This window comes from Lytechinus variegatus, chromosome 10, assembly GCF_018143015.1.
Source record: "Lytechinus variegatus isolate NC3 chromosome 10, Lvar_3.0, whole genome shotgun sequence".
Classification (NCBI taxonomy): domain Eukaryota; kingdom Metazoa; phylum Echinodermata; class Echinoidea; order Temnopleuroida; family Toxopneustidae; genus Lytechinus; species Lytechinus variegatus.
Window position 1 is genome coordinate 498,042 of NC_054749.1, and position 26,654 is coordinate 524,695.

Below are 26,654 nucleotides of genomic sequence, written 5' to 3' on the forward strand. Positions count from 1 at the left end.
CATTGGATTTCTTTCCTCCCCAAAGCAGGCCTTGGGCCACCATATTTCTTAATGTAACAAGGGTCATGGAGAGTAGAAGCTGAAAATTTTTTTAGAAGGCATAGAGATAAAGAGAGAGAGAGCAATAGAGACAGAAAAACAGGAAGAGAGGGGATGGTAGTTCTATTTTTGGTCCGAGGTTGATATGTTAGGCATGGGTTAGAACACTTGACCACCCTGCTAATCCCACGAAGATCATCTCATGATCTTCCAGCCCCAAATATATCTTACGCTGCTGATCTCCAACTCTCATGTAATAGATGTTTGTGCTCCAGGGGATGGTGCTCAATATTTAGGAAGGAATAACCAACATTTAAAAAGCAATTATATTCCAGTACAAGGAAGAAGTTGGCTACGCTTTAAATTTAGGGTGATCGAACAATGAAAATTCTCTCTGGCAAGGCATTTTGAAGAGTGCTTTCAGAAACTTTTTTAATTTTTTTTTATTTCTGTCCTTAGCAGATTCAGGCTTGCCATTTGAGACAGATGCAAATCATAACTTTCTTCCAGATTTTGTCTTTTTAGAGATTTCTTTTCAGTGTCGATCATAAAAAGGAAGAGGCCCTGGTGAATATTTCATCTTATATCTAAAAAAAATCTTACATTTTTTTTGCAAACATGGGAGTCTCACACCCACTTCCGCCAAAGACATAATTGCCCATCTCTAAGAATCCTGTAGCTCTTGGGGATTTGTATCTGTATCACACGCTGAAGTGTGAAAGACCTCTGTTTAACTTTAGAATATGATGATTACAGATAAACTTCGTCGCTATCTCCAGAGAGGTATGTCTCATTGTATGTGTCGTCGTTACATGCAAACTACAGCCATATGCGTCGTATTGTTATGTAAAAATATTGAAAGAAAGGGATGCTTGTTACGAGCTGGGAAAAGCATACTTAGCAGGAGAGATTAAGTGAAGTTGACAGGGGGGAAAATGCACAAAAGATGAAAGGAAATTTAATAGTCAACTCACATGTGGAGTAACAATGTTAAAGAGAACAGTTTACCAACCTTTTTTTTTTCCTGTCTTAATGTGCACGTGATACATGTGTCTTCAGGCTGTGATCATTGTCTCTTTCACAAAGAAGATGTTCATTACATTCGGTTATGTTTCGTCGTCATCACCAATTTGTACATATAGGAAGGACATGAGATCATGAATGTTTTTATTAGAAATTTGGGTCGTTGTTTTAAGGAATTAGTTGGTATCGAAACTAGGAAATCTGATGTCTTTTAAGTGTGACCGACTGTGGATGAGTATATAATAGAGCCATTCAAACATAACATTAGATGTGAAAGATATTAAACAAGGAGACATTGTTTAACTTAGCATTATTTTTGATCAAGTGATCCTTTTATTTCATCAGGAAAAAATCTAAGAAAATTTTTAATTTGGGTGGTTCTATAATTGTGCTCCAATTGCTTTTAAAATATGTCCAAACTGGTTGCGTGATGAAGAAAATGATTGTAAAATGTCATGCTCTGAAATTATAAGTGCCGTTTCCGGGAAAATTTGTCAAGTCAACTTGAGTGAGTAATATTGGCTCTTTTGATAATTTTTTATCAAAAATATTGTTAACCGAGAATGATATTGTCAATTAATGTAAAATGTGTGTGTGTGTGTGAGAGAGAGAGAAAGATAGGGAGCTAAATATACATGTACAAGGAGTGTCAAAGATACTGAGAAAGAAAACAAAATCCCATTATAATTTGGAGTTTGGTAGATCATGTGAAATATATTAAATGAAAGAAACTTGTCTGGAGCTAAATATACAAGGAGTGTCAAAGATACTGAGAAAAAAAACAAAATCCCATTATAATTTGGAGTTTGGTAGATCATGTGAAATATATTAAATGAAAGAAACTTGTCTGGACTCACCATTGGCAAAATACATATATTTAGCTTGTACATTACAAAGTAGACTTGTGGGCAATATTGATTTTAAATTTTAACTTTCATGTATAAAAAAATTGAAAAAATAAAGTCTTGAAAAAATATGATCCAGTTCTGTCCATAATAGGTCAGTCGATTTGCATAATGTTCTTACATGTGCATTTAAGTTTTATAGTGATGTAATAAAATTAAATATAGCATTTTTCTCTTGGGAACAGATTGACACAACAAATAATACGAAAAGTAGAACTATAGATGCATTTTTTCTGTATGACACAAATGTTGCCAACACAGCATTCTGGGAATATATGTTTGTTTCATGACTTCCGCCAGCTAAAAAACACAGATATGAACAATTTTTGTAAGGTTTAATTTCAACTTCGTGATCTCATCACTGTCAATTAGTTTCAATGAATGGGAGAGTTTTATTGATTCATTCATTATTTCCTTCCGCACTTGTTCCATTTTTTATAATTTCTATTTAATGCTTTCTTTGTTTTCTTTAATGCCTGGGCCTCTTTAATTTCGATTTATCATCTATTATTATGTAATTATAACCAGTCGCTATGTTTTTGTTGTTTGGATTATGAGGAAAAATGTAAATTTGATATTAAAATTTTGTTCCATTTCTTTCTTTTTCTCTTTAGCATACCTATTGTAGAAAGTGTGTGACTTCTAGACAATTTGGTGAGTAAGAAATATTTATATAATATTGACTGACCATGAGGGTAACATCAGGGCCCGTCTTGCAAAGAGTTACGATCGATCCGATCAATCGTAACTCTATGGAAATCCATCATTGTCATAATATGTTTGTAAGAAAAATTTGCACAATGTCCTTTGTATGCAAAGAGAAGCGCAGTGAATTTTCAAGAAAACAATGAATGCATGAATATGCATCATAGCTAGAAAATATTTAGAACAACCATGCATAATAGATGTTGACGTTGCTGGCTGTCCATAGTTGCGACTGATCGGATCAATTGTAACTCTTTTTAAGACAGGGCCCTGATTCTGTAATATTGAAAGTAGTGTGTAAAATATTACTTTTTATATAGCAGCAGAATAATAATTACCGATATGTAAATTAGTCTAACTGAAATATTAAGGGATACTATTGATTGATGTTAAAATATACAACACTAGAATTATGATGTATGTATTAATCGTTTTTACATGTATGATGCATGAAAAACACATATATTGGCTTGCATGATACATGAGGCCTTTGGCTAGATGCAATTGTTGAAATGCTGAAATCTGCTGAATCTGTAAAATCCATTTTCATTTTCATATTGCTTTCTAATGAGAATCTACAACTTTTTTAAAATGGATCGCTCCTTCGGAATGTTGATAAGTCCACTTTTCACTGCAAAGAGCATATTCTTACATGTTAATGTTTATGACTACCTTTTTAAAATACTTTTATTAAAATTGACAAGTCGCTTTCATGTATCTTCATTCACAGAAAAGTGCCCCGTGGATAATATGAAGCTAGCTGTTGTGGTGAACAATATCGCTGTGAATGAACAAGTTGGAGAGTTATTAATCCATTGCAAGTATGGTTGTAAACCAAGTCAGATCAATCTAGGTGAATATGAAGTAGATCCAGAAGGATGCCCATTCACCATCAGGATTAGTGATAGAAAGTAAGTGGAATTTTTTTTAATTTGTCAACATTTCCTTTAACAGTACTTGATGGGATGTCCCTCCAAAATACATCTGATAGGTTGGTCTATAGATTTTAGCAATCAGTGAGTCCAGAAGTGCTCATTTGAAAAGAAATTAGATTTATAATCTATAAAACCAAACAATTAAAGTGTTCATTTTAAAGAGCAATTAATCAATCACTGTTGTAATGAAATATTCTGTTTCTTGCACCATTATACTGCACTCCCCTTATCTCCATAAACAATCTGGCCAAAATTTAAAAAAGGTGGGGTTTGAATTCATGGTCTGAAACCACCACGTTTTATTCAGATTTGATGAATTCATTACATTTAGTACTTATAATGAGAGAAATCTCAATAATAATTGCTGTCACTGGGCATTAAAGAGAAATGCCAGTAGTTGCAGTAAACAGTGATTTCATGAGAAGGTCTGTAAAACAAGGCTTAATTGTCAGTATATCATCGAGGATCTAGATCTGGTACAGTTACATAAACTGAACTTTGTGAAATCTTGAAATCTACGCTGAAAAATGTTCAGACTGAAGATCCCCAACACAGATAAGCGCATGTGGGACAGTGTATGATTATTGCTTTGATTGTCAGGCCTGAAGCTCTACCAGAATCCTGTGCTTATTTGCTGATTTCTCAGCAGTTACACAATTTCTTCCAGAATCCTTTGGCACATACGTTTTATTTATACAAACAGACACTTTGTGGTCATTTCATTGGATTCTCTATGAACTCATATTTATATTGTTACCAAAACTAGCATTTACCTTGTAACATTTTATTATTTCATTGTTCTTAATAAATGCATAATTATTGTTACTGAATTGAGCAAAGTAATTCATCTGTACAATTCATGGTTACATAATAATGATTCCAAAGCAACTTTGGTATGTGGGTCTGTGAGTTTTACCAACTCATTTGTCCTTGTCGTTCACTATCCTTTCAACTTTCCGTCTTTTGGTAATCCAGAAAATAAATTGTATATGCTACCAGGCTTTAAAAAAACAAAGTAACCTTCTCCATTTCACAATGCAACTTCCTTCCCCCCCCCTTACACTTCGTAATTCCAAAGGTTCGTAATTCCGAAGGTTCATAATTCCGAAACATGTAAATTGCCTATACCTCGATGTTCCTTAATCCGAAGACGTAAAAGGGTTTGTTAATCCGAACATTTGTGGCGTTATTCCGAAGGTTCGATAATCCGAAAACGAAATAAGGTTCATTGTTCCGAAGGTTCGTTAGTCCGAAAACAAAATAAGGTTTGTTTATCCAAAAACAAAATAAGGTTCGTTGATCATTACGTTTCCGGACTAACGAACCCATTTCGTTTTTCGGATTAACGAACCTTCCGAATTACAAACCTCATTTCATTTTCGGAATTATGAACCTTCAGAATTACGAATGTATGCACCCACCGCACCCCCGCCTTTATTTTGAAAATGTTCATGCCACTTCTTTGAGCAACAGGAAATGGGATCTCACACTCGCTAAGGAATCCCAAGTTTGAGACATCTTAAAACATGATTGATAGAGATTCAGTCCTTAGGAAATTGGTATTACCAAATCCTCCAAGATCTATTCTTAATTTTCTGAATTTGATTTATCCTCTTACCAATGCTCAAATCGTCTCGTGTGGGATTTAGCTGTGATGAAGTAAATATAGATAAGCTTGCAGACAGAGATTTTCTGGAGTGCGGGTATTATGAGGTTTTTTCATAAAAGAAGATGGGGATTAAAATTCATTTGGGATAGTCATGTGAATTTGATTTTTGATAAACATATTCTGATTTGTTTCCCTTATCATACCCAAGAGTATAATGTTCTTGTCTGTTTTAGTTTGTAGAAAAAAAATCAACTGAAAAATTGGAAAATTGTGTCCCTCCGTCTATCTTTCTTTCTCTCTTCTGTTTTCTCTCTCTGCCATGCATTTACATAGACAGAGAAAAAATAATTAAAGCTAGATAATTAGAGATGCATTATTGAGGTGAACTTCTCTCTTCATTTTGATTCCTCTCATTCTATGATGTGGAATACATCTGTAATTAGGAAATCTCATTTTCTTTTTGTTCTGAGATAGCTGATGGAAAGATTAATGAAAGTAAATCAGGATATATCTTTCTGGAAATTCTCCTCTTTTTACAATTAAAATTATCAATATTTGACATAAAAATGGAATGAAATGGGAAGGAATTGATAAAGAGAAACATGCTTGAGATTTTTCTTTTCTGCTCTATCTATAATAGAGAGCAGTAATTTTGTATGTTCCATAATTCTTATTTTTGCAATTTATAAGAGAAATTATGACAGATGAAATGTACTCTATACTTATCATCAATGTTTCTTTCATGTACCTGAGCCTTTTGTATTGTTTTCCGTCGTGCCATAGCTACCAAAGACCTCTCTGTCTTCGCTACGAGATTGCACGCTTTACGAAACACAACATGGCAAAGCCTGTTTGACCTCACTTGCGTAGGGTGTGGTCCGTGACAGGCCCCTCCAAAGCTCACATGCTCCCGCATGTGTAGCGTTGATTCCGGCCGATATCTCCTTCATTACTAGGTATTTAGGTTGAGTTTTGTTTTCATCATGTTGCTGTTGTTTCCTCTTGTCTTTTCCACAGAGAGCATGAGTCACAGTGTGGCTATGCCCCCGTCCGCTGCCCCAATAATCCGGATTGTCCGCTCGTCCTAAAGATGGTAAGAAAAACATCAGCCCCTCCTTGGTATTAGCCTAGTTGTCTATTGACCTTGAAATCAAAAGAGAAAGGCATTACCCAGCTAGTAATTGATAGACAACATTTCTAGCTTTAATAGGGGTCGGTAAGGGAGTTCTTACCAAGTTGAGGTCTCCAATTTTCTAGGATGGATTATTTTTATGTAAGTTAACTCTGTTACTTCATATCATAATATCTTTAATAAGATATGACCTCTTGCTTCTCAATATGGCATCTTTTTATTTTATTTTTTTTACAAGGAAGATGAATGAATAAGAAAGGAAAAGAAAAATGGGTTTAGCAGACAGGAAAAAAAATCATTGTTTCATTGCAAGAGGACACTGACCTTTGTTGTTTAACATTATCATCCCATTGTTCTTTCAATCAATGATTTTTGTCATGATGTACATGCTTGTGTTATTTTATCAATTCATCCTCCTTTTCTTATATTTCTGTTTAAATTATAGAATCTGGAATCTCATCTCTTGAACTGCAACCTCTGTAAATGTGATCATCAACGATATGGTTGCCATTTTGTAGGCACGCAAGAACAGGTAAGTCTATTGGTTTATTCATTTGGGCTGCAAGTAGTTGGTCCAATTCTGAGATAGTCTGACCCCCACAAGAGCTAGATCCACTTGGGTCTACTCTCAATTTGGTCTAATTATTGTTTGGTCTACACTACTCTTTGTTCAATGCCAACTTATCTTACTTTCACCTAAGTCTAAATCCCAGTCTGTTACCCGGTTGGTCTTATTTCTACTTTGTTTACTTTTTACTTTGTCAACTTTTTTTTATTTTTTACTTTGTCAAATGAGAATTTGATTCATAAACAATTCATCTGTAAACCATACAGACTAAGTAGTGTTAAACCAATTGAGTAATAGATGAAATGGCTATAGCCTAAGTAGAAATCATACAAACTGGTAAATTTGTTGAATGACAATTAGACCAGGGAGGTGTTTCACAAAGATTTAAATATGACTTAAGTCGCATTTAAATGCCGACACGTACATGATATGCAACGCGCGATCTTATTGATAGATCTCAGGGTCAGTGTGCCTATGACAGTATCAAAGACTTCTTCTAATCTTTTCTCTCGTTCTCTCTATCTATTGACTGATCATTTAGGTGGAAGCGCACCTATCTCAGGGTCAGTGTGCCTATGACAGCATCAAAGACTTCTAATCTTTTTTCTTGTTCTCTCTATCTATTAAATGACCATGTAGGTGGAAGCACACCTATCTCAGGGTCAGTGTGCCTATGACAGCATCAAAGACTTCTAATCTTTTTTCTCGTTCTCTCTATCTATTGAATGACCATGTAGGTGGAAGCACACCTATCTCAGGGTTAGTGCGCCTATGACAGCATCAAAGACTTCTTCTGATATTTTCTCTTGTTCTCTCTATCCATTCAATAACCGTATAGGTGGAAGCACACCTATCTCAGGGTCAGTGTGCCTATGACAGCATCAAAGACTTCCTCTCTGCCTCCGATGATAAGATCCGAGAACTCCAGATGACCATCCACCAGAAGGACCAGGAGATAGGTTTCCTGCGCTCCATGTTAGGCAAGCTCTCAGAGAGGGTTGACAGGCTGGAGAAGTCAATGGAGATGAAAATAAGTGAGTGTCTGCATGCTGTCTAGCTAGGAAAGCCTTTCACGAGAACATGGTGTTCACTGACAAATTTGTCCTTAGCCAATCAGATGCAAGGATTTCAGTAGCTTATAACAATAGTTGGTGAAAATCACTATTTGTTTCATGAAACGCTCCCCAGATTTCCAGTGATGTCCTCCTACACTTCATTTCTATCAAGCTTTGCAGATACTCTCTGGGGGCATTTCATCGATCTGAATTATCAGTGACATTCTTTGTTATAAGCTACTAATCCTTGATTCTGATTGGCTGAAATCACATTGTGAGTGAAAACCAGGTGCAAGATTCTTAATGAAAAAAAGGATAAGATTAGATTATTGGAATGATGAATTTGAAGAGGTAAGTTGCATGTAAACTCATTGCCCCCCACCCCCAATTTATCTTAAATGGATATGTTCTGGACCACGATACACATTAATTTCTAGAGGTTACTGGATTTGTTCTTGATTCTCAGTTTGCCTTGTACAAACTTTTCAGGCTTTTAAGAGTTTTAAGCATTTTGATTGAATTTTGATATTCAAATAATAATAAATAATAAAAATAGTCAGTTCTTGTATAGCGCATAACACATTATAAATAACGTCTCTATGCGCTTCCAAAGGACTTGGATATTATTACCCTGGGTTTAGCCCCACAGCCTTTTACAGCGCTGTGGCATTTCAAGAAATAAATTCCTGCCAGGTACCCATTCACCTCACCTGGGTTGAGTGCAGCACAATGTGGATATATTTCTAGCTGAAGGAAACTACGCCATGGCTGGGATTTGAACCCATGACCCTTTGTTTCAAAGTCCGGAGACTAATCCACCGGGCCACAACATTCCAAGTTCAAATTTTCAATTCCTGGCATAATTCTGTCTTTTGGCAAGTTATTTTCCCCCAATTTCCCAGGCAAAGAAAATGAGATCCAGTAGGATGATAAAAGCTATTGTATTGATATTTTTCACATTCCCTTACTGGTACGACCACCCTATAGGGAGTGAAGGTGTCATGCACCGTCACCATGGTCGAGAAATATCTGTATCTGAGAAGTCTGATATCATTCCAAGTTTCCATTAAAAAAATGCTAAATCATCAAATTTTCACCTCAGATTTATTCATCAAGGTCTTTGTATTCATGGTGCTGGTGACACATCAATGTTCAAACCCCCATCTTTCCCAAAACTGATTAAAGCAAAAACACTCAATTCCCTCTTAAGATTAGGGTACTCCTTTGTATGCTAAAGAGGGGGATCAAATGATTTTTTTTTTGCATTATCATCACGACAAGGATTATTTACCACAGTATAATTAGCTTGTCGTTCAAGTTGAGTCTTCGAACCTCTTGGTGAATATGGTGGGGGCCTTAGTAAGATAAAAAGTTTCTTGATGAAGATATTTTAAAACCCTGCCTTTTTGAGGTTAGTTTACCCCACTGACTGCTAAATCCTCTCATCAACATTTGCCTACATTGAACAGCTGACCTGTTCCCATAGCCAATATGTTAATATCTTGATCATAAAAATTGAGTCTTGTAACTCTAGATGATTAAGTTAGGCCTCACTATAAAGAAGAATCAAAAGCTTCATCAAACTCCTATTGTCTTTTCAAGGTTTTAAGGGTTTTCCAATGTGCCAATTTCTCACCTAATTTACCAGCCTCTTATTTTAAGGGCATATGATATAGGGTTCATGGAATAATCCATTATGAGACAAAATAAGATTTCCCTTCTTTTTATGATGCTTTTATTTTAGAAAAGGTATGTATTAGACAGTATCAGCCTATGAAGGAAAGAAAACATAAGTGTCTGTAGAAAGAAATGATGCTGATTGTTGAAATAAGAAGCAACAAAACTTGAAACAAACTGAATGATTTTTTTTTCTTCACCCACTTTGCCATTTCATCCATGGCTCCTATGTCACACTTTTATGTCTTAATAGGCATTATTTTATTTCATGATGTTTCATAGATAACACAAGATAATTCAAATCTTATACTTTGCAAGACTATATTCTGATTTGTGTTCTATCATAGGCATGAGGAATGTATCAGTAACATTTTAAATATCATTTCCTGGAGCACCTATTCCTATCATTGGAGAATAGGAGGGGATAGGAACGCAATCTTATTTGTCTTTCTTAGAAAAATCAACTCAGGCTATGATCAGAACGTTGAATTTTGTATCTTCATGCTACGATATTCTCGCGTTCAATACGTCATCACTCGAAGCATCTCCCTCCTGTCAGTCATTGCACTTTCTGTGCCAAACTCTCTCTCTCTCGGAGGGAGAGTAATTCAGGAAACGAGTTATCAACTCGCTAAATCTCCCATCAAGGTAGGGGTCCCCGAAACGTGCCAAGTATCGTAGACCTGAGGCGGCGCTGCTGACAATGGCTTTCACCTGTGGGATCACGTCAGGGGTCGTTGGAAGTGAGATCGCGCTTCGACGCCAGAAGGTTGCTTCTCCTCTAGAGGAGATATAGAGATCTCTCCTGTGGAACCAGAAATGTTTCTGCTTTTGAAATCGGAGGAGGATCATAAGAAGGAAACAAATATTTTTCATATTAAGAGAATTTTAGATTCTAAACCACATACATTCTGAAGGTATGGAAGATTATTTGGGGAGGAAAGAAAAGAAATGTTATAGTTAGTCAGTAAATTGTTAATGTAGCATTTCCATGATGTGATATATTTTTATTACTCAGCCTGCAAAAACTATGAAAAGAATTACAAAAAGGCCTCAAAGCCATTGATGAACGAAAGCGTGTACATACGCCCTTCTTGTATTGAACCTCAGATTGCTATTAGGTCTTTTTCCTCACCACAAAAGTATCAATTGGAGGCCAGGAGGAGCCTTGTCGTGCCACGGAGTCTAGTGACGCTACTAGACAGCAGGAATAGAGAGCTGGAATTGCACTGTATTTCAAAAGCTCTCTGTTGCAGGGAAACCCACAAAGGGATATATTTCCTGTATTGGTCATTTGTAGCGTAAATGCAACAGACACAATCAGCAATAGTAATTATTTCTTTTTGGGTGACACACAAACTAGTATATTAGCTACAAACAGGTTGGATTTATCATTGAGTCATGGTGAAGAATTCTTTGTGTTCAAAATTAAGCCATTGATGTGACTGCGGAATCCTGGAAAATCCAGTAGACAAGGAGTTAAGAAAATTGTGAAATAGATCAATATATTGATTATATTTCTGTTAATAATGCTATTGATATTAATGATAATAATACTATTCAGATTTCTGAAGGGCATAAAACAAATCCTCAATCCTCTGTTGTATTTTATCCATAATGAAAAAAAGATATTATCACATTCAAATTAGAAGTACATTATTCTTGTCTGTAAATAGTAATGGAGTAATCAAGTAATCTCGCTACTGTCCATGGAAATGTGTGTTATCATGAAATTAAATCAATTGTACAGGTTAAACAGCTGAAGTCTCCATAGCAAATCCTTAAACTAAATCAATATGGTATTTGGTTCTTTTTATCTCTCTCAAATCTTTGCTGATATTGATTAAAGCCGTGGATTTTAACTTCCTATTGAATGTCTTGTGACGTTGTTTACGAGGAAATCTTAGATTGGGGATTATGTTTGATCATAGGATAGGACATAGAAAAGCCGAGTGGGCTTGTGTTTTAGTTGGAATCAGGTGACCCGTCGTGTTTTTCCAGCGTAGCTGTGTCTCATCCCACCGGCTTCGTACCTGTGCGATTGTCGTCATTCCACAGTGATCATTGTGTGGGTGTGTATTAATACCTTAGAGAGCACCTGTTACGTCTTTCAGTGTCAATGGCATCGTCGGTTAGCCTTATAGGGTATGTTTCCATTCCGTTCAACTGTGTATGAGAATGACAGCTGCTTCCTAGTACTTGTGTTTTCACAGATTAAAAAAGATATCCTGAAAATTGCTACCAACTTCCAAAAATTTAGCGGCATTTCCAGGAATCTGTAAATTCATTTTTGATTTGGTAAATGAAACAGCAAGCCTGAAATAATTGTATTGTTCATTTTATAATCCAAGCTTTGCTAACGGTGCTCCACTGAATTTCCTTTGAAAGATAAATTAATTCGTACTTTTTTTGCAAGCATGTTCTATTTAAATGTATGTACAAACCAGTGTTCTGTGAAAGGAGAAGTACTGGTACGGATTAACATATTGATTCACTTGACTTTTTATTAGAAAACCAATTGATTTTTTATTTTCAAGACAGGATTTATCATTGAAATTCAACTCTAAGATTTATCAAGGGGTTCCCCCTCAATTTGTGAAAATTAAGAATGAAAAGTAGGGCATTTTGAGGTAAGGTTACCAGCCTGAAATATAACCCAGCTGAAAAGGAAACTTGAATTTGCAAAATAGAGTCGCAGATTACGCATTTCAGACTCAGATTAGAAAGATGACAATCAATCCTGTCATGAATTGATTTCTTGATCACTGAAGCTTTAGAGTTTGAGACAATACCAACAATATGATGTGAGCTTTGTCACTGAAACACAATAAAAAAAAGTTGGATTAAATGATGCAATTGTCACTTGGGTTGCTCTCCAATATAGGGATTAATTGTCTGATTCTCCCTAATCGTGAGTGAGCACGACATTTAAAAGAGAATGAGAATAACGTAATACCAACGTGTCTAATGCAACTTGTCATCTGGTATTCTATTGTTGTTTGGATATCTTCTAATTTTCTCTTTTTTTATTTGAACCTTTGTATGATTCATTGTTTCTTGATTCACCACCTGATTCATCTGAATGAATGAATGAATTTTATTATCCAATGCAATGATAATACCAATTTTACAAGTTTACAGACAATAATTTATGAATACATAGAAAAGCAAGGATAATAGGAACCAGAAAATAGCATGAATGCTAGTCAAGTCTGGCCCCTTCTAGTCTAGATAGATAGAAACATGTTTTTAAGAATGAAAATCGTGAGTCTACTAATACACGCTAGCAATGACTACATAACAATTTAACAAAATTAGTTAACAGTATTTACATATGAAAGATATCTAGATGATAAAAAATATAGATGGTATCAAAATTCATTTTTCCAACAGATGTTCAACAATAGCTTTACGAAAACTTGATCTTGATGGTTTCTTTCTAATTTTGGTTGGTAGCTCATTCCAAGAAGTTGTGCCTACATAAGATAAACACTCCTTTCCCAAGCTTGTCCTAACCTTTGGTACATACAGGTTATCGTCTTCCTTTTGCCTGAATGTATTCATCTTTTTTCTCCCGTTATGGTTATTCTCTTCTTTCAAAGAAGAAAAATGCTTGATCCCCCTCTTTCATGTACAATCATTGCTGCATATACAAACTCTTTTTTTTCAAGAACTACTTTTCCAGTCTAATTAAACTAGCAAAAGTGGTTCTGCTTTTCATATTGACATCTTTTGTAGACTTTATACTGATGGGTTTGTCTGCTTTTTTCATTTTTACTTTAATTTTCACTTTTCGTCTTTTTTCCTCTCCATTTTGCCAGAAACGAACTCTTCTACTTTATTCTTGCTCTTCTATCTTTCTCTCTCTCATTCTTTTTCTTTTATCTCTCTCACTCTCTCTTTTTGTTTATCTGTCCATCACTTTCGCATTTCTCTGTCTATCCGTTTTTGCCTCATTTTTCCTGTCAATCAATCTGTTCATCTGTATATTCCTTTATATCAACATATATTTCTTTCTTTTTTTTTCTTTCTTTCTTTCTTTCTTTCTTTTCTTTAACTCTTTCTTTCTATTTATTAGTTAACATGTACAATATGTTGATCTTTTTCCATGTTTTTCTCTCGCTCTCTCCCTTCCTCTTTTCTTTCATTTCTTTGCCCCCCCCCTGTTGCCTCTCTTTCTCTCTCCTCCACCTCTCTTCTCCATCCCTCTTTCTCTCCACTGAATCCCCGTCCATCCCTGTTCATCCTCCAGTCTTAGCTTGGTATTAAGTCAGGATTTTTATTTCTTGGCAGTAGCTGTGAATATTAAAGAAGCAGGAAATCAGTTATTATCATATAATCTCTGAATTGAAGACAGTATCTCATCATTTCATCCTCCTCATCTCAAATACATACTTTGAAATTTAAGGTTACTTTGTTCATTTTTTTTTTCAATTAACATTTATTTTTATACTTCATGAATGTTACTATTTCTCTTCCAAAAAGATAAAGAAATCATATGGAAATTTTTCTCAATAAGTACATGTATATGATTCAATAGGTTTATTATTCTATTCCATAATTAGTATACCGATGCTATATATTGCTATTAGAATGATGATTATGCTTATTATTGCTCATTGGTAAAATGTCAATCAGAATCACCATATTTGTTGGGTGTGAGTTAAAGGCATGCATTTTCTTTTAGACATGTCTACCACTTTGCTCAGAATTTACTTTTCAAAATTGTGAGCTGTATTGAGAAGTAAATCCTTTCTCTGCTGCATGCACAGTATAACATCACATTCTATAGATAACTCTCAGCAAGTCAATATTTGAGTATCGTCACCACTTCGCTGCATGTAGACAGTCTGCAACCTGTTCTTCATACAATCTAATTATAAACCAATTGATGATATTAATAGTACGGAGGATCTTCATGATAGATCTGTTATAAGCTACTGAAATCCTTGCATCTGATTGGCTCAGAACAAATTAATAAGTGAAAAATCACAGACTCTTTGCTTCAAGAAACACTCCCCTATTTATAGACTAAGTGCTTGTTGGTGAAGGGTTATTGACGACTGCTCTTACGTAAACTTCTAGGTTTTCCAGGTGTGGAAGGAGATGGATATGAGCAGGAATTGCAAAAAAAAATAGACTAAACTTTCAGTTAATAGTTGTGCTTTTCATATTGAGAGCATTTGTAAACTTTATATTGATGTGTTTCTCTGCTTCTTATTTCATTTTTTTTTCATTTTCACTTTTCATCTTTTTTTCATGCTCCCTTCTGCCACATACGAACTCTTCTACTTATTCTTGCTCTTCCTTCTATCTATCTTTCTTTCACTCTTTTTCTTTTATCTCTCCCTCACTCTCTTTCTTTGCTTCAAGAAGCACTCCCCTATTTATAGACTAAGTGCTTGTTGCTGATGGGTTATTGGAGACTGCTCTTACGTAAACTTCTAGGTTTCCCAAGTGTAGAAGGAGATGGATATAAGCAGGAATTGCAGAAAATAGACTAAACTTTCAGTTAATACTTGTACATGTACTTGACCAGGTTTCTAAATGATGAACTACTACACAAGAGCATAGCTATACTCAGGATACTTTTTCCCATGTCAAAGTGAGCGCCCTATAGAGATTTATAGAGGGTTTTTTTTTCAAGAATCTTGAAACACCAAGTGTTTCTTATTTCAGAATATCACTTTATTTTTTGTTCTTCAAAGTTTATGACATAGTACATGACTGTACGTATCATTTCTATGGGGCATACAAATCGCTGGAATACAATTTTAGTTTATTGGACCAATGGTCCGTAACACAAAGCATAGCAGTGATCATAGAGTATTTTTCTACGATTGATTCCATTGACTACAATGTACAATCAACCAAAGACTTCAAGCGTACAATTAATCGCTATTCTTTGTGTTGCGAGACCCATATTACCTTCAATCAAAGCTACTTGCAAAGTTTTCAACAATAATTTCTATATGTACATGTATATGCTTTCTTTTTATTTCACTCACGGAGAGATTATTGGTGAAATAATCATACCTGTGTATAAAGTTCATCCAAAGTTACTAATAGCAATCTCCTTTGGAGTTATACGATTCTTGACTTTAAAAGACCAGAAATATGACGAAAAAGCAGGGATGAGTTCGAGATCCTGAAAATGTTGACCCAATTATGGATGTACTGCGTGAAGCCTTGGGTGTATGATTCATACTCTCTCGGTTGGTATTTAATTAGGTCTGATGTTCTTCAGCACCAATGACACATTCACACATTGGTGTAGTCCCACCCATTGAATTAGCAGGAGCCACAAGCGAGGGTGTGAGGGCTGGGCCTCGGGAGATGCACGACTAATTGGTTGTGCCCACATGTTAGGTTTGCTGTTCAAGAGTTTTCAATACATCGTACATGCCGTGTGCTTATTTCATGCACTGGGCGTGTGCACAGCCAAAGGCTAAAACAACTCTTTCAATTAGCATTTGCAGGGAATAGTTCACCTAATTCCCTATGTCTCAACTACCCTAGGTGAATTCACCATCATTTTTTAATTACTTCTATATCCCATTAGGTTTATACAAGTAATTCTATGCGAAGGCAAGTCATTATACGCAATGGTGAGAAGGAAGAACAAATAATATACATGAATAATAATATGTCCATTTATATAGCGCAGTTACTACACGTATGTGCATATACTCAACTTCGCTTTGATTGATACTTGGTATCATATTATTACCCCGGTTGTAGCTAAGCCGCCATATTAGTAGGCGCTAAAGCGTTCAAGGAATAAATCCTACCGGGTACCCATTCACCTCACCTGGGTCGAGTGCAGCACAATGTGGATGAATTTCTTGCCGAAGGAAATTACGCCATGGAATAAGAATGAGGGTAATTATAGGTATTGATATAGAAGCAATTCCAAGGTTGAAAAAAAATCTTATGGAAGATCAAATGTTGTCCAGAAATGAACTTTATGAAGCATTAAAAAGCAGGAGAAAATAGCACCAAGACACATGTATCGCTGCTGATATTGTAAAGTATAGGGGAGGAAGAACTGAAAATGAGAACTCAGAAGATTAGACATTGAAATTAGAAATTACTCAGAAATAAACTTTGAAAATAAAATGTGAGACTATATAATAGGTGGTCAGGATCACTTGTAGCCAAATTATGATGTACAGGTACATGTTACATGGAAATACAAGATCGAAAGTACAAAGTGGTAAAGATGAAAATAAAGTTACAAATGCCAAAGTGGATGACTATGTTTTTATTGAATTGTAACCTGAAAATGAAAAGGGGACAGGAAATTGTTTGTTGTCTGTGGCACCATCTCCTTCTCCCCCCCCCCTCGTCTTCTACAGAATCACATTTGGAAAGCATCAAGAATATAGTATTGAAGTGGAAATACAGTGGGGGGGGGTTAAAGTATATTGTGAAAAAGGGGACATTTTACACTTCATACATGTATTTGAATGAAGCATTCAGACGAAAGAATCACGATTGCCTGAAGATTGTGTTGTCCACCCCTCCTACGTCTTCCACCGGATCATTGTAAATAGGTTAGCACCTCCCCGACACAGATCAGACAATTGACCTTCCTTCCTGCCCCCTATCCCAGGGGCCGAGTGCTTCAATCAACACTTCTTACTCCAAAGGAGGGTATTCCCAATCAGCCAAGACGACTTCATCTATCTCCTACTTTCAAAGAAACATCCTTAACTGACCATTAGTTTGAGGAAGCAAGGCGTGGAGACAGTCGGGTCAGGAGGAGGACCAGATTTAGGCCCTCAAGGTCCTTTGAGCGGTCAATTTAACATGGTCAGTTGGTCAGTTTGATGCTAAGAGGTGGGATAATGGCATGTAATTTCCATTTAATAAGGCTTAATTGTGCCTGTCTGTGTAAAGTGATTAGATATGGAGTGATGATGGCTTATTTTTCAATCAGTCACTCCTAATTTTCTTTAAAGAAAACTTGTTTTGAACATTTGTTTAATTGATGGTTTAAGGCATTATGTACTGATTATCAAATTGTAACCTATTTCATTGAGTAGTGAATATAGGAATTGCTCTGAAAGTCAAATGAATAAAAGCATAAGAAACAAGGCAGACCTTTATTACAAAATTCATTATTTCTTTATTACAAAGAAAGTAGGCCTACATGAATAATATCATTTGAAAATGAAAAAGGAATACATTCATGCTTGTGCATTGTATTATTTCCATGTAATTCCAAGTGTCTAAATCAGATTTGATGCTACTATTTATCTATCATTCTTCTATAAATCAACAAGATTACAACAATATATATTCTCATTGAAAATATATATATTTTTTAATCTCGGTACATAATATAATAATTCTTCATAGGTAATAGGTGTAAACAGTATGAACATTTATCAGTGTGGATATGAAGTGGAAAATGGAAAATATCAATTATCACGAGACCAATTGCTTGTGACTCACAAATTATGATTCATGAATAGGTTTTCATTGAAAACGTCATAATTTCATTGGAATCATTTCTATATTCATCAAAGATTGTTGACATTGTGATCACTCCTGTGTCAATCTGCTTTATGTATTTATTTTCTTTAAATTCTCTATTTATCAGACTACAAAACCTGATTATTTTTCTTTCGTCTTTAAAATCAGTTCATGAAAATTCTTTAAGTTATTAAATTTTAAATTGATTTTAGTTGATTTCTATATACTCCAAAATATTTTTTAAAACTTAAGTGCATGGATTTTTCTTTTCTAATTTGAAGTATACATACTTCAATATGGAAATTGGAGCTTCTACAAAATTATGATGAAATTATGATTTTGTTGGAAAAGAGGACAATGGATATGATGAAATTATGCAATTTTCCTGGAAGCCGACTTTCAGAGATTTGATTCAAATTTTCACCCAAGAATTCACTTTCTCGCCAGGGATGGAGTATATTAGAAAGAAGAGTAGTATGATGTATGATGATAGGAAGCATGGAGAATGCTGTGATGGTGAAAGGGGGAACGCTGGAATGAAGATTAGGAGGGGAGGTGATTATCGGTTTTAATTCAATGCCAAGTTTGAAGTCGGCCTTCAAGCTCTCATGCATTTGAGTGACCATTTCTTGGCATAGCCCAATAACTAAAGTACTCATAGATTTCCATTTCCAATTAAACAAATCCTTTCTTTCCGCTCTTCAACACATCAATTTGACCTGCAGCCAAATCTGCCATTTATGCTCTCTTACTCTTTCTCTCTTGCTCTCAGTCTCGCTCTATCTCTTTCTAACACGCTTTCTCACACGCACAATTTCAAACTTTCTTCTCCTTGTCACCTTTTCCCTTTATTCTTCTCTCTCTTTTTCATCCTTAAAACACACTCACACAATTACACACTTTCTGTCTGTCTCTCTCTCTTAATAGCTCTCGCACACAATCGTTCACTTTCTTCTTTACGCTTTGGTGTGTGTGTTTCTCTCTCTCTCTTCCTCTCTTGGTCTCTTGCCTATCCTCAAACACCTCATCTCTTTCCGGAGTTGTTTTGCAATTAGTGGCAGTAATTAATTAGTAATCAATTCCTGTGAGCTGTCCTTGATGGTAATTAAAGGAGCACAATCCCTTTAGGACGTAAAGGATCTCTTTCATTTCGTTTTGACCTGATTACAATACACGAAATTGATGTGCAGTGGTGATTGAAACTGTTTTATTTGTCTAACTTTGCATTAAGGTATCCTCAAAATACAAAGACAATCATCTTAATAATGATACTACAATATACTCTGCATTCTGCATTTAATCCTCCAAAATATATATTTGGTTGTGTATGATTAACTTCTTATTATGAAAAATATGTGCAAATCTTACATTCCATTGTTTTGTACCATTTGTTTGATTTATTTATGTTCATTTGTGGCGTTTATAAGAGATGGGGATGCGAGATAACTTGGAACTGTCTAAAACATATTTTACAAGTGAAAAATTGAAATTGAATTTGACAATATTTATGAATACCAATCAAAATTTGTGTGATGAGGTACTTCTGCAATACTTTTTTTTTCTCAAAACTTGTTGAACAACCCTTAATGTCAATCAATATCACCTATGATGTAGATATATACATGTACAAGCTAAAGATTAAAAATCAATTGAGAATCATGATTGTGAGTATTAACTTTTTATTTTAGATCATCCTTGGGAATTGATATTTTTTACAATTAATATGTCTGAGATTTAAATTGTAAAATCACAACAAAAATTGCAGGCCTCCTTAAATACGAACATCAAGTGATCTGTTTTGATTGGCTGTCAACTATGTGATGATGAGTTATGATTCGTCCACTTCTGAGAAATGAAACATGAATGTGATTAATCATTTAATTAAGTAGGATAACTAGTTAACATGTAGGAAGTCATTGATACAGGCAGTGTTGGCCTGGCTTCAAACTGTGTCATCAGTTTAAATCATCATTTAAGATTTCCAAAGACTTTTTACAGGTACTTCTGGGGTTGATAAAATACTTTTTAATTAGAAATACTTGAATTTTCACCCAATCAGAGATTCTTGATATTTGACTAATCAGAAACTTTCTAAATAAATAAATATTCTTGTTCAAAAATTATTCAACAAATCAGAAATAAACTTGAAGTTCTTGGGAGTTTTAAGTTGTGTTTGAAGCCTTGTTTGATGTCCGCTTTTATTTCCCTCTGTGTAGCTCTGCCCACAGTAATTAAAAAGAAGAATTATTCAATGATGGCTAAGTATTAATTTAAAGGATCTTGCAATCATGGGACCCTTTTCCCCTTTGTCATCAAGGGGTGTGTTCCCGGAATATTAAACTTTTTAATGAAATCAGAATACATATAATGGATTAAGACAATAGTCATAAAATTGTCATGTGAACGTTGGCTAGAGCATCAGTGTCTGGGCAAATAAATAGATCAAGTTCTTAGTAGTCAATTATAGAAACTTATCTTCATCAGAATGTTCAGTGGTTTGTTTAACAAATTTCGATAAAAATAACCGATTGAGATCAGTAATGGATTTAACGCTAGGCTTTGTTAAAGTGTCCTCATGTGACAATAAGACTTAGCAACATGGGTGTAGACCTAATCAATTTTGAGCAAATGATTCCTGATGAGTCTTAAGCGAGCTCATCAGGTATTATTACAAAGATTTAGTCAAGGCCTTGGGTAGTGTTTTGATGAGGAGTGCTTACTGGGTAATACACATACCACCAATCAATTCTGGGTGGCGATTATGAAATGAATTGAATAATGTGAGAAGTATGAATCAGTTGGTTGTGACGTCTTATCTGTTGCCTGAAGTTTTAGGCTGCTTCGTCTCGTTCTGAATGCGAGGAATTTATCAGACTTTGATGACGGGAAGCGTATCCAAGTTTAGTAGGTAAATTACTTGTCCCATTGAAGCAATGTATCAGGGTTTATCCATATTGGAAGTTAGAGCAAAGGAACGTTTGGGAGTGAACAATAATTGTAGAAACTGGTCACTGCTTGAGTCATGCTGTCAAGGAAAGGGGGCTCGCTGTCCAATTTGAGAAACACCCAGACATTCTCATGTATCCTCTGGTAGGCAGTCCTCTTCTTCTTATTCCATTAGTGAGATCGTTGCAGAGGTACATTGTCGAGAGGAAATAATGTCCACACCCATTATTGTTCATGCCAAATCCCAAGAGCTCAAATCAAGACCACCTCCTTGATTAAAGACTAATCTATCACTTCCTCTTTCTATTATCCCCTACATTTGTCTACGCCCTTCAACCCTAAGCCCTATTTAAACAAAATACATTTGGCATTTTTTCGGCAACGATATCCCTCTAATTTAGTTCCCCCCTCAATCATTCACCCGCAATCACACTCTCTCTTTCTGGGCTGTTGATGAGCATATCTCTTTGGACGTTGTTCGCAATTCTGGAGGGGGCGAGGAAAGAGGCTGTGACCATAATACTTTCCTTATTGAAGGCGGTGGCTCTCTCGGGATTACACATGGGTGCAGACACTGGAACATATACAGACACTATTAATTCTAGAGTAGCGCAAATCCATGTTTCATTTCCAGTTGGATCCTCCGACTCTGATCGAAACGAGGGCAGCAGTCGAGTTACCTTCCCACTCCTTGTAACATTCAATAGGAGGACTTGATTACATTTCTATCACCATTTTCGGTCCAACCTCTCTTAAAACACCCATCCCTGATTGGAGCTAACATTCTCTGGATTCTCACACGCTCTATCATCTACACCCCGTGCACGTGCGCTGCTACTTAGGGGCGTTGCTAAGGTGGTGTCCTCGTTGCTAAGGACTGGCTGTCACTGACGCTCTGTCCACTTTTACATACAAAAGCTAAGGTGGAAAACATTGAACAACAGTTGTTACCGTCTGTCTCTTCTACTATCTCACCATTACATCATCAGCTGATATCCCCATACCAACAAACTTTAGGGTAGCTTTTTCTTGTAGCTGATTTTTCTATTTCACATCATTGGGATATATTTCTTTTTCCTTCAAGTTTTTATTTATTCATCGGTAAGTATCATTATTCAAGATTGAAATGACTTTATGTTTATTTTTCATTCATGTTAAACTCTTGATTTCTCAGATTTTTTTCCATTATATTTTTATTATGTAGTAGTGTTTGCTTAATTGATTGATAATATATGCTTATCATCTTGAATATTTGTGGTCATTATCTTGTAGCAAATTCATTTGTATTGAATACAGGTTTGCCATGTTTTTGCCATGTACTTCTAAATCTTTTTTGTTACAAAGAGTTGAAACTCATCTGATTCTTCAGATAGGAAATATACAAAATATTCCTTTGGAAACCAAGAGGGGCACACTGATTAAAGATAAATTCCAGTTTTGGTAACGATCTCAAAATGACTTTTGACAGAATCTAATATAATGACCACACAAGTGTCTGTTTGTATGAATAAAAAATATGTGCCAAAGGATTCTGGAAGAAATTGTGTAATTGCTGAGAAGTAAGCAAAATAAGCGCGGATTTGGTCACTTCCGTCTGGTCTTTATTCCAGCAATATTAAAGCACTGTCCCACGAGTGCCTTTCTGTGTTGGTGATCTTCAGTGTGAACATTTTTCAGCGTAGATTTCAAGATTTCACAAAGTTCAGTTTATGTAACTGTACCAGATCTAGATCCTCGATGATATTCTGACAATTAAGCCTGGTTTTACAGACTTTCTCATGAAATCAGTGTTTACTGCAACTACTGGCATTTTTTTTAATCAAGTCGATGATGCATGCATTTAGTATTCAGAAGACATTTTGAAAAGATGCATATGTTTTAGGTCATGGTGTTGCTGGCTTTCTATAATTGTGTTTGATGATTTGATCAATTGTATCTCTTTTAAAACAGGCCCCAGCTCAGCAATTTTTGTACTTGTAATTGTATCATTGGCACTGCCTGGATATTATAGGCTTTATTGTCTGTATATTTGTGCATGTACTATTTTCATGAATAATTAGATAAGTTATTCATGTATGCGGATTTCAAACTCATCAAATTTCTGCAAGTGCTACCTAGCAACTCTGTTCTTGATTAAAGGCTAATGCTCGAGAAGTATTTATATTATGATTATTATTCATTACTATATTGGTTCTGTTAACTTTGGAAAGGGTAACTAACATTTACTTCAGTTAATTTTCTCATTTATTATCTGTAGTCAGAAAATCTCTATATTATACTTTTCCAGGGCATTTTTGATGAGTTTTGATCTTTCCATTTAGATCCTCTCATTATTTTTATGTTCTTCTCTCTCTCTCACAGACTACATGGACGATAACATCAACCGAGTAGAGAAGACGATCGGTAAGTTGCAATGTATTACAACTGCGTTTGTAAAGAGCAACAAATGAGCATTTTCTAGTTCTTGGTTATGTACCGGACAGATATGAGTTAAGTGTCCGAGTGGTCTAAGGCGCCTGGCTATACATGGAAAGTCTGGGGTTCTAGCCCCGGCCGTGGCACCTGTGCCCGTGAGCAAGGCATTTAACTCACAATGCTCTCAAATAAATGGAAATGCTATACGCATTAATGGTAACTAGATGTGCACTTGTTAAAAAAAAAAGTTGAAGTCATTGTTTACTTGGAAATTCAGTGAAACAAATTGTAAATTTTGTGCATGGTGAACATGATGTAAAAAGTACATGTATCTGTGTTTAATACCTGTATCTTGACCTGATAACATCTTTTATTGCATCATTTCAAGCAGAAAGATAAGTAGAGGATGTTCCAATCCTCTTTCGAAGCAGATCAAAAATGTTTAGATAATGTCTAACTTTTGTGTATTCCTATGTTTTTTCAATTCTTTCTTCCATCTTTCTTCTTTGTTCATACTCTCTTCCTTCATATTTTTGTTGCATCATATCCAAGTGGTTTCATACTTTTACATTGTCTTTATCCTACCCTGTATACTTTGTATCATCCTCTTTGTCAGCTTTTGATATTAAAGGACAAGTCCACCCCTCATAAAAGTTTATTTGAATAGATGGAAAAAAAATCCAACAAGCATAACACTCAAAATTTCATCGAAGTCGGATATAAAATAGGAGAGTTATGACATTTTAAAGTTTTGCTTAATTTCACAAAATAGTTATATGTACATCCTGGTCGGTATGCAAATGAGGGGACTGATGACATCATCCTCTCACTATTTCTTTTGTATTTTATTATATGAAATATTCTAATTTGTTCCTCATTGTTCTGTGAAACAAAGTTTTATTTCTCCCTGAACATGTGGTATTTCCATTGTTTTAATTCTTTTATGGTTCAGTTAAGTTGGTCCCCAATGTCAAATCAGTAAGAATTGAAATATTTTATAATTCAAACGATAAAAAACAAAAGAAATAGTGAGTGATGGACATCATCGACTTCCTCATTTGCATGTCACTGAGTTGTGAATGTAACTCTTGTGAAAAATAAGTGAAACCTGAAAATGCCATAACATTCTTATTATACATTCGATTTTGATGAAATTTTCAGTGTTGTGCTTGTTTTATTTTCCTCTATTTATTTTAATCATTATTTTCCTGGGGTGGACTTGACCTTTAAGAACAATGACTTCAAGTTTAATTGTAAGAAATAATCATCATTCTACCCTTGTTCTTTGCTCATCTTCTCCTACAGTTGATCTGGATGAGAACCAGAGGACGATCTCGGAGGAGCTCATCGACCATGAGAGAAACTATACCATGGTCAATAGAGAACTCTCTGTCATCAATGCTAGGCTTAACTCGGGAGCGGCTGGAGGTAAGACTAGTTTCTTTGCTTTCATTGCAGTTTAACCTACAGAAACTTCTTCCAAAATCATGACAAGATAACAATTATCCGTCGCATTTTGAAATTGTGTCGATTGCACGTGTACTACGCCACACACCCTATACACTGCATATCTTTAAAAGGTTTACACTGTGAAAAAGTCCTTGAAATTGAAAAAAATACAACACAGGAATAAAATTTCAACATAAATTCTTCGGCTTTGATGTCTTTGTCTATCAGATTAAAGTAGAATTTTTTGACAGAATATTACGCTTGAGTGAGCAGAAAGGTCGCAGAAATCAGTTTTCACAAAAATAAAGTGTTTGTGCTGTGTCAAGGGAAAAGGGTGAAAAACCAAACTGTTGATGCATTACATCTCTCTTTTAGGGGCATGTTCAGTCAATGGAAATAAAACAGATACATTGTAATTATTTAAAACAACTTTTCTACCCGAACGAACACTTGAACCCAAGGTAAACATGTTCATGCCAGCTGGATAAGAGGACTTGAAATGAAACCAAACAAAACCATTTCCGTTTTTTCCAGCATGTTGTCCTGGTATTTGTTTACACCTTTTCTTATCATAGGCAATAAAGCAAGATTTCAACGTAAAAAACCTCTATAATGGTGACGGCTAGTTAGAAAGTTAGATCCATGTAACTGCATAAAATAGGATGAAAATTTATTGGCTGATGCCTTCATGTACCTGTTATCCAATGTTAAAGTGAGTCTAAAGAACATGGGTTGTATTGAATAAAGACTGCGCCACACCCTTTTTATATCTGGATGATTTGAGAGCCATGATGATAGACTCAGGCAGCCATTATCCTTAATCATGTGGACACTTTTGATGTGGGCAGCTATTCTCATGATCACATGTACAGAAATAAACATGGTTATGTTTCATTTTGTCTCTGCTCATGTTATTAATGCTTGAAGAACAACATTGATAATTTTCTGCCTTCCCACCATTAATCACCTTAAAGAGCGTGGCCAAGATCATTTCCTAGATATTAGAATTTCAATTTCAGTAATTGAAAATATATATATTTATCAGATGGAAACGTTATCGATTTTATGAAAATATCTTTTCACCTTTGTAATTGATTTGAATCATTTCCAGGTTGTAATTTCAACTAGAGTAACAAAATATATATAAAATCTTATTGGAATATTATCAATTCTCTGAGGACATATCTTTTCACCTCTTTGGAGTTTAATTTGAATCATTTTCTAAAATACATTAACAAATCTGGTAATAAAAAAGGTTTTTGAAACAATCGGATGAATCCTTGAAATTCTCTAAAAACAATATTTATCTGTATGTTTACTTGATGTTTTATTAAAATCATGTTCCCAATGCATCTTTCTTTAACATTTTAAAGTGCAAAGAGGCATGCAATATTGTTTATTTGAAATGTCATATATAAGATTATATTTGAAGATAATTCGTTAAAACTAAATGAAAGTAGTTGCAGTAAAACACTGATTTCATGGGAAAGTCTGTAAAACCAATGTTAAGTATTACTATATCATCGTGGATCTAGATCTGATACAGTTACATAAACTGAACTTTGTGAAATCATAAAATCTAAGCTGAAAAACGATCACACTGAAGATCGCCAACACAGATAGGCACACGTGGGACAGTGTATTATTATTGCTGGAATAAAGACCCGACGAAAGTGACCGAATAAGTTTATTTTGCTTATTTCTCAGTAAGCACA

General features: G+C 35.1%; 1 protein-coding gene across 3 annotated transcripts in view; it reads left to right on the top strand.

Moving 5' to 3' along the window:
* Positions 1–25,184, top strand: part of LOC121422420 (E3 ubiquitin-protein ligase TRAF7-like) — a 76,644-nt gene extending 51,460 nt beyond the window's left edge. The window contains exons 8-14 of one of the 3 annotated variants that reach the window (XM_041617455.1): positions 2,582–2,621; positions 3,403–3,583; positions 6,234–6,309; positions 6,794–6,880; positions 7,755–7,950; positions 23,437–23,478; positions 24,796–25,180. In XM_041617455.1, coding sequence (XP_041473389.1) covers positions 2,582–2,621; positions 3,403–3,583; positions 6,234–6,309; positions 6,794–6,880; positions 7,755–7,950; positions 23,437–23,478; positions 24,796–24,953 — 780 coding nt within the window. In that variant the 3' untranslated portion in view covers positions 24,954–25,180. Of the gene's footprint in view, positions 1–2,581; positions 2,622–3,402; positions 3,584–6,233; positions 6,310–6,793; positions 6,881–7,754; positions 7,951–23,436; positions 23,479–24,795 lie in introns of all 3 variants that reach the window. The other 2 variants (XM_041617454.1, XM_041617456.1) reach the window with 2 other exon arrangements.
* Positions 25,185–26,654: the final 1,470 nt, after the last annotated feature.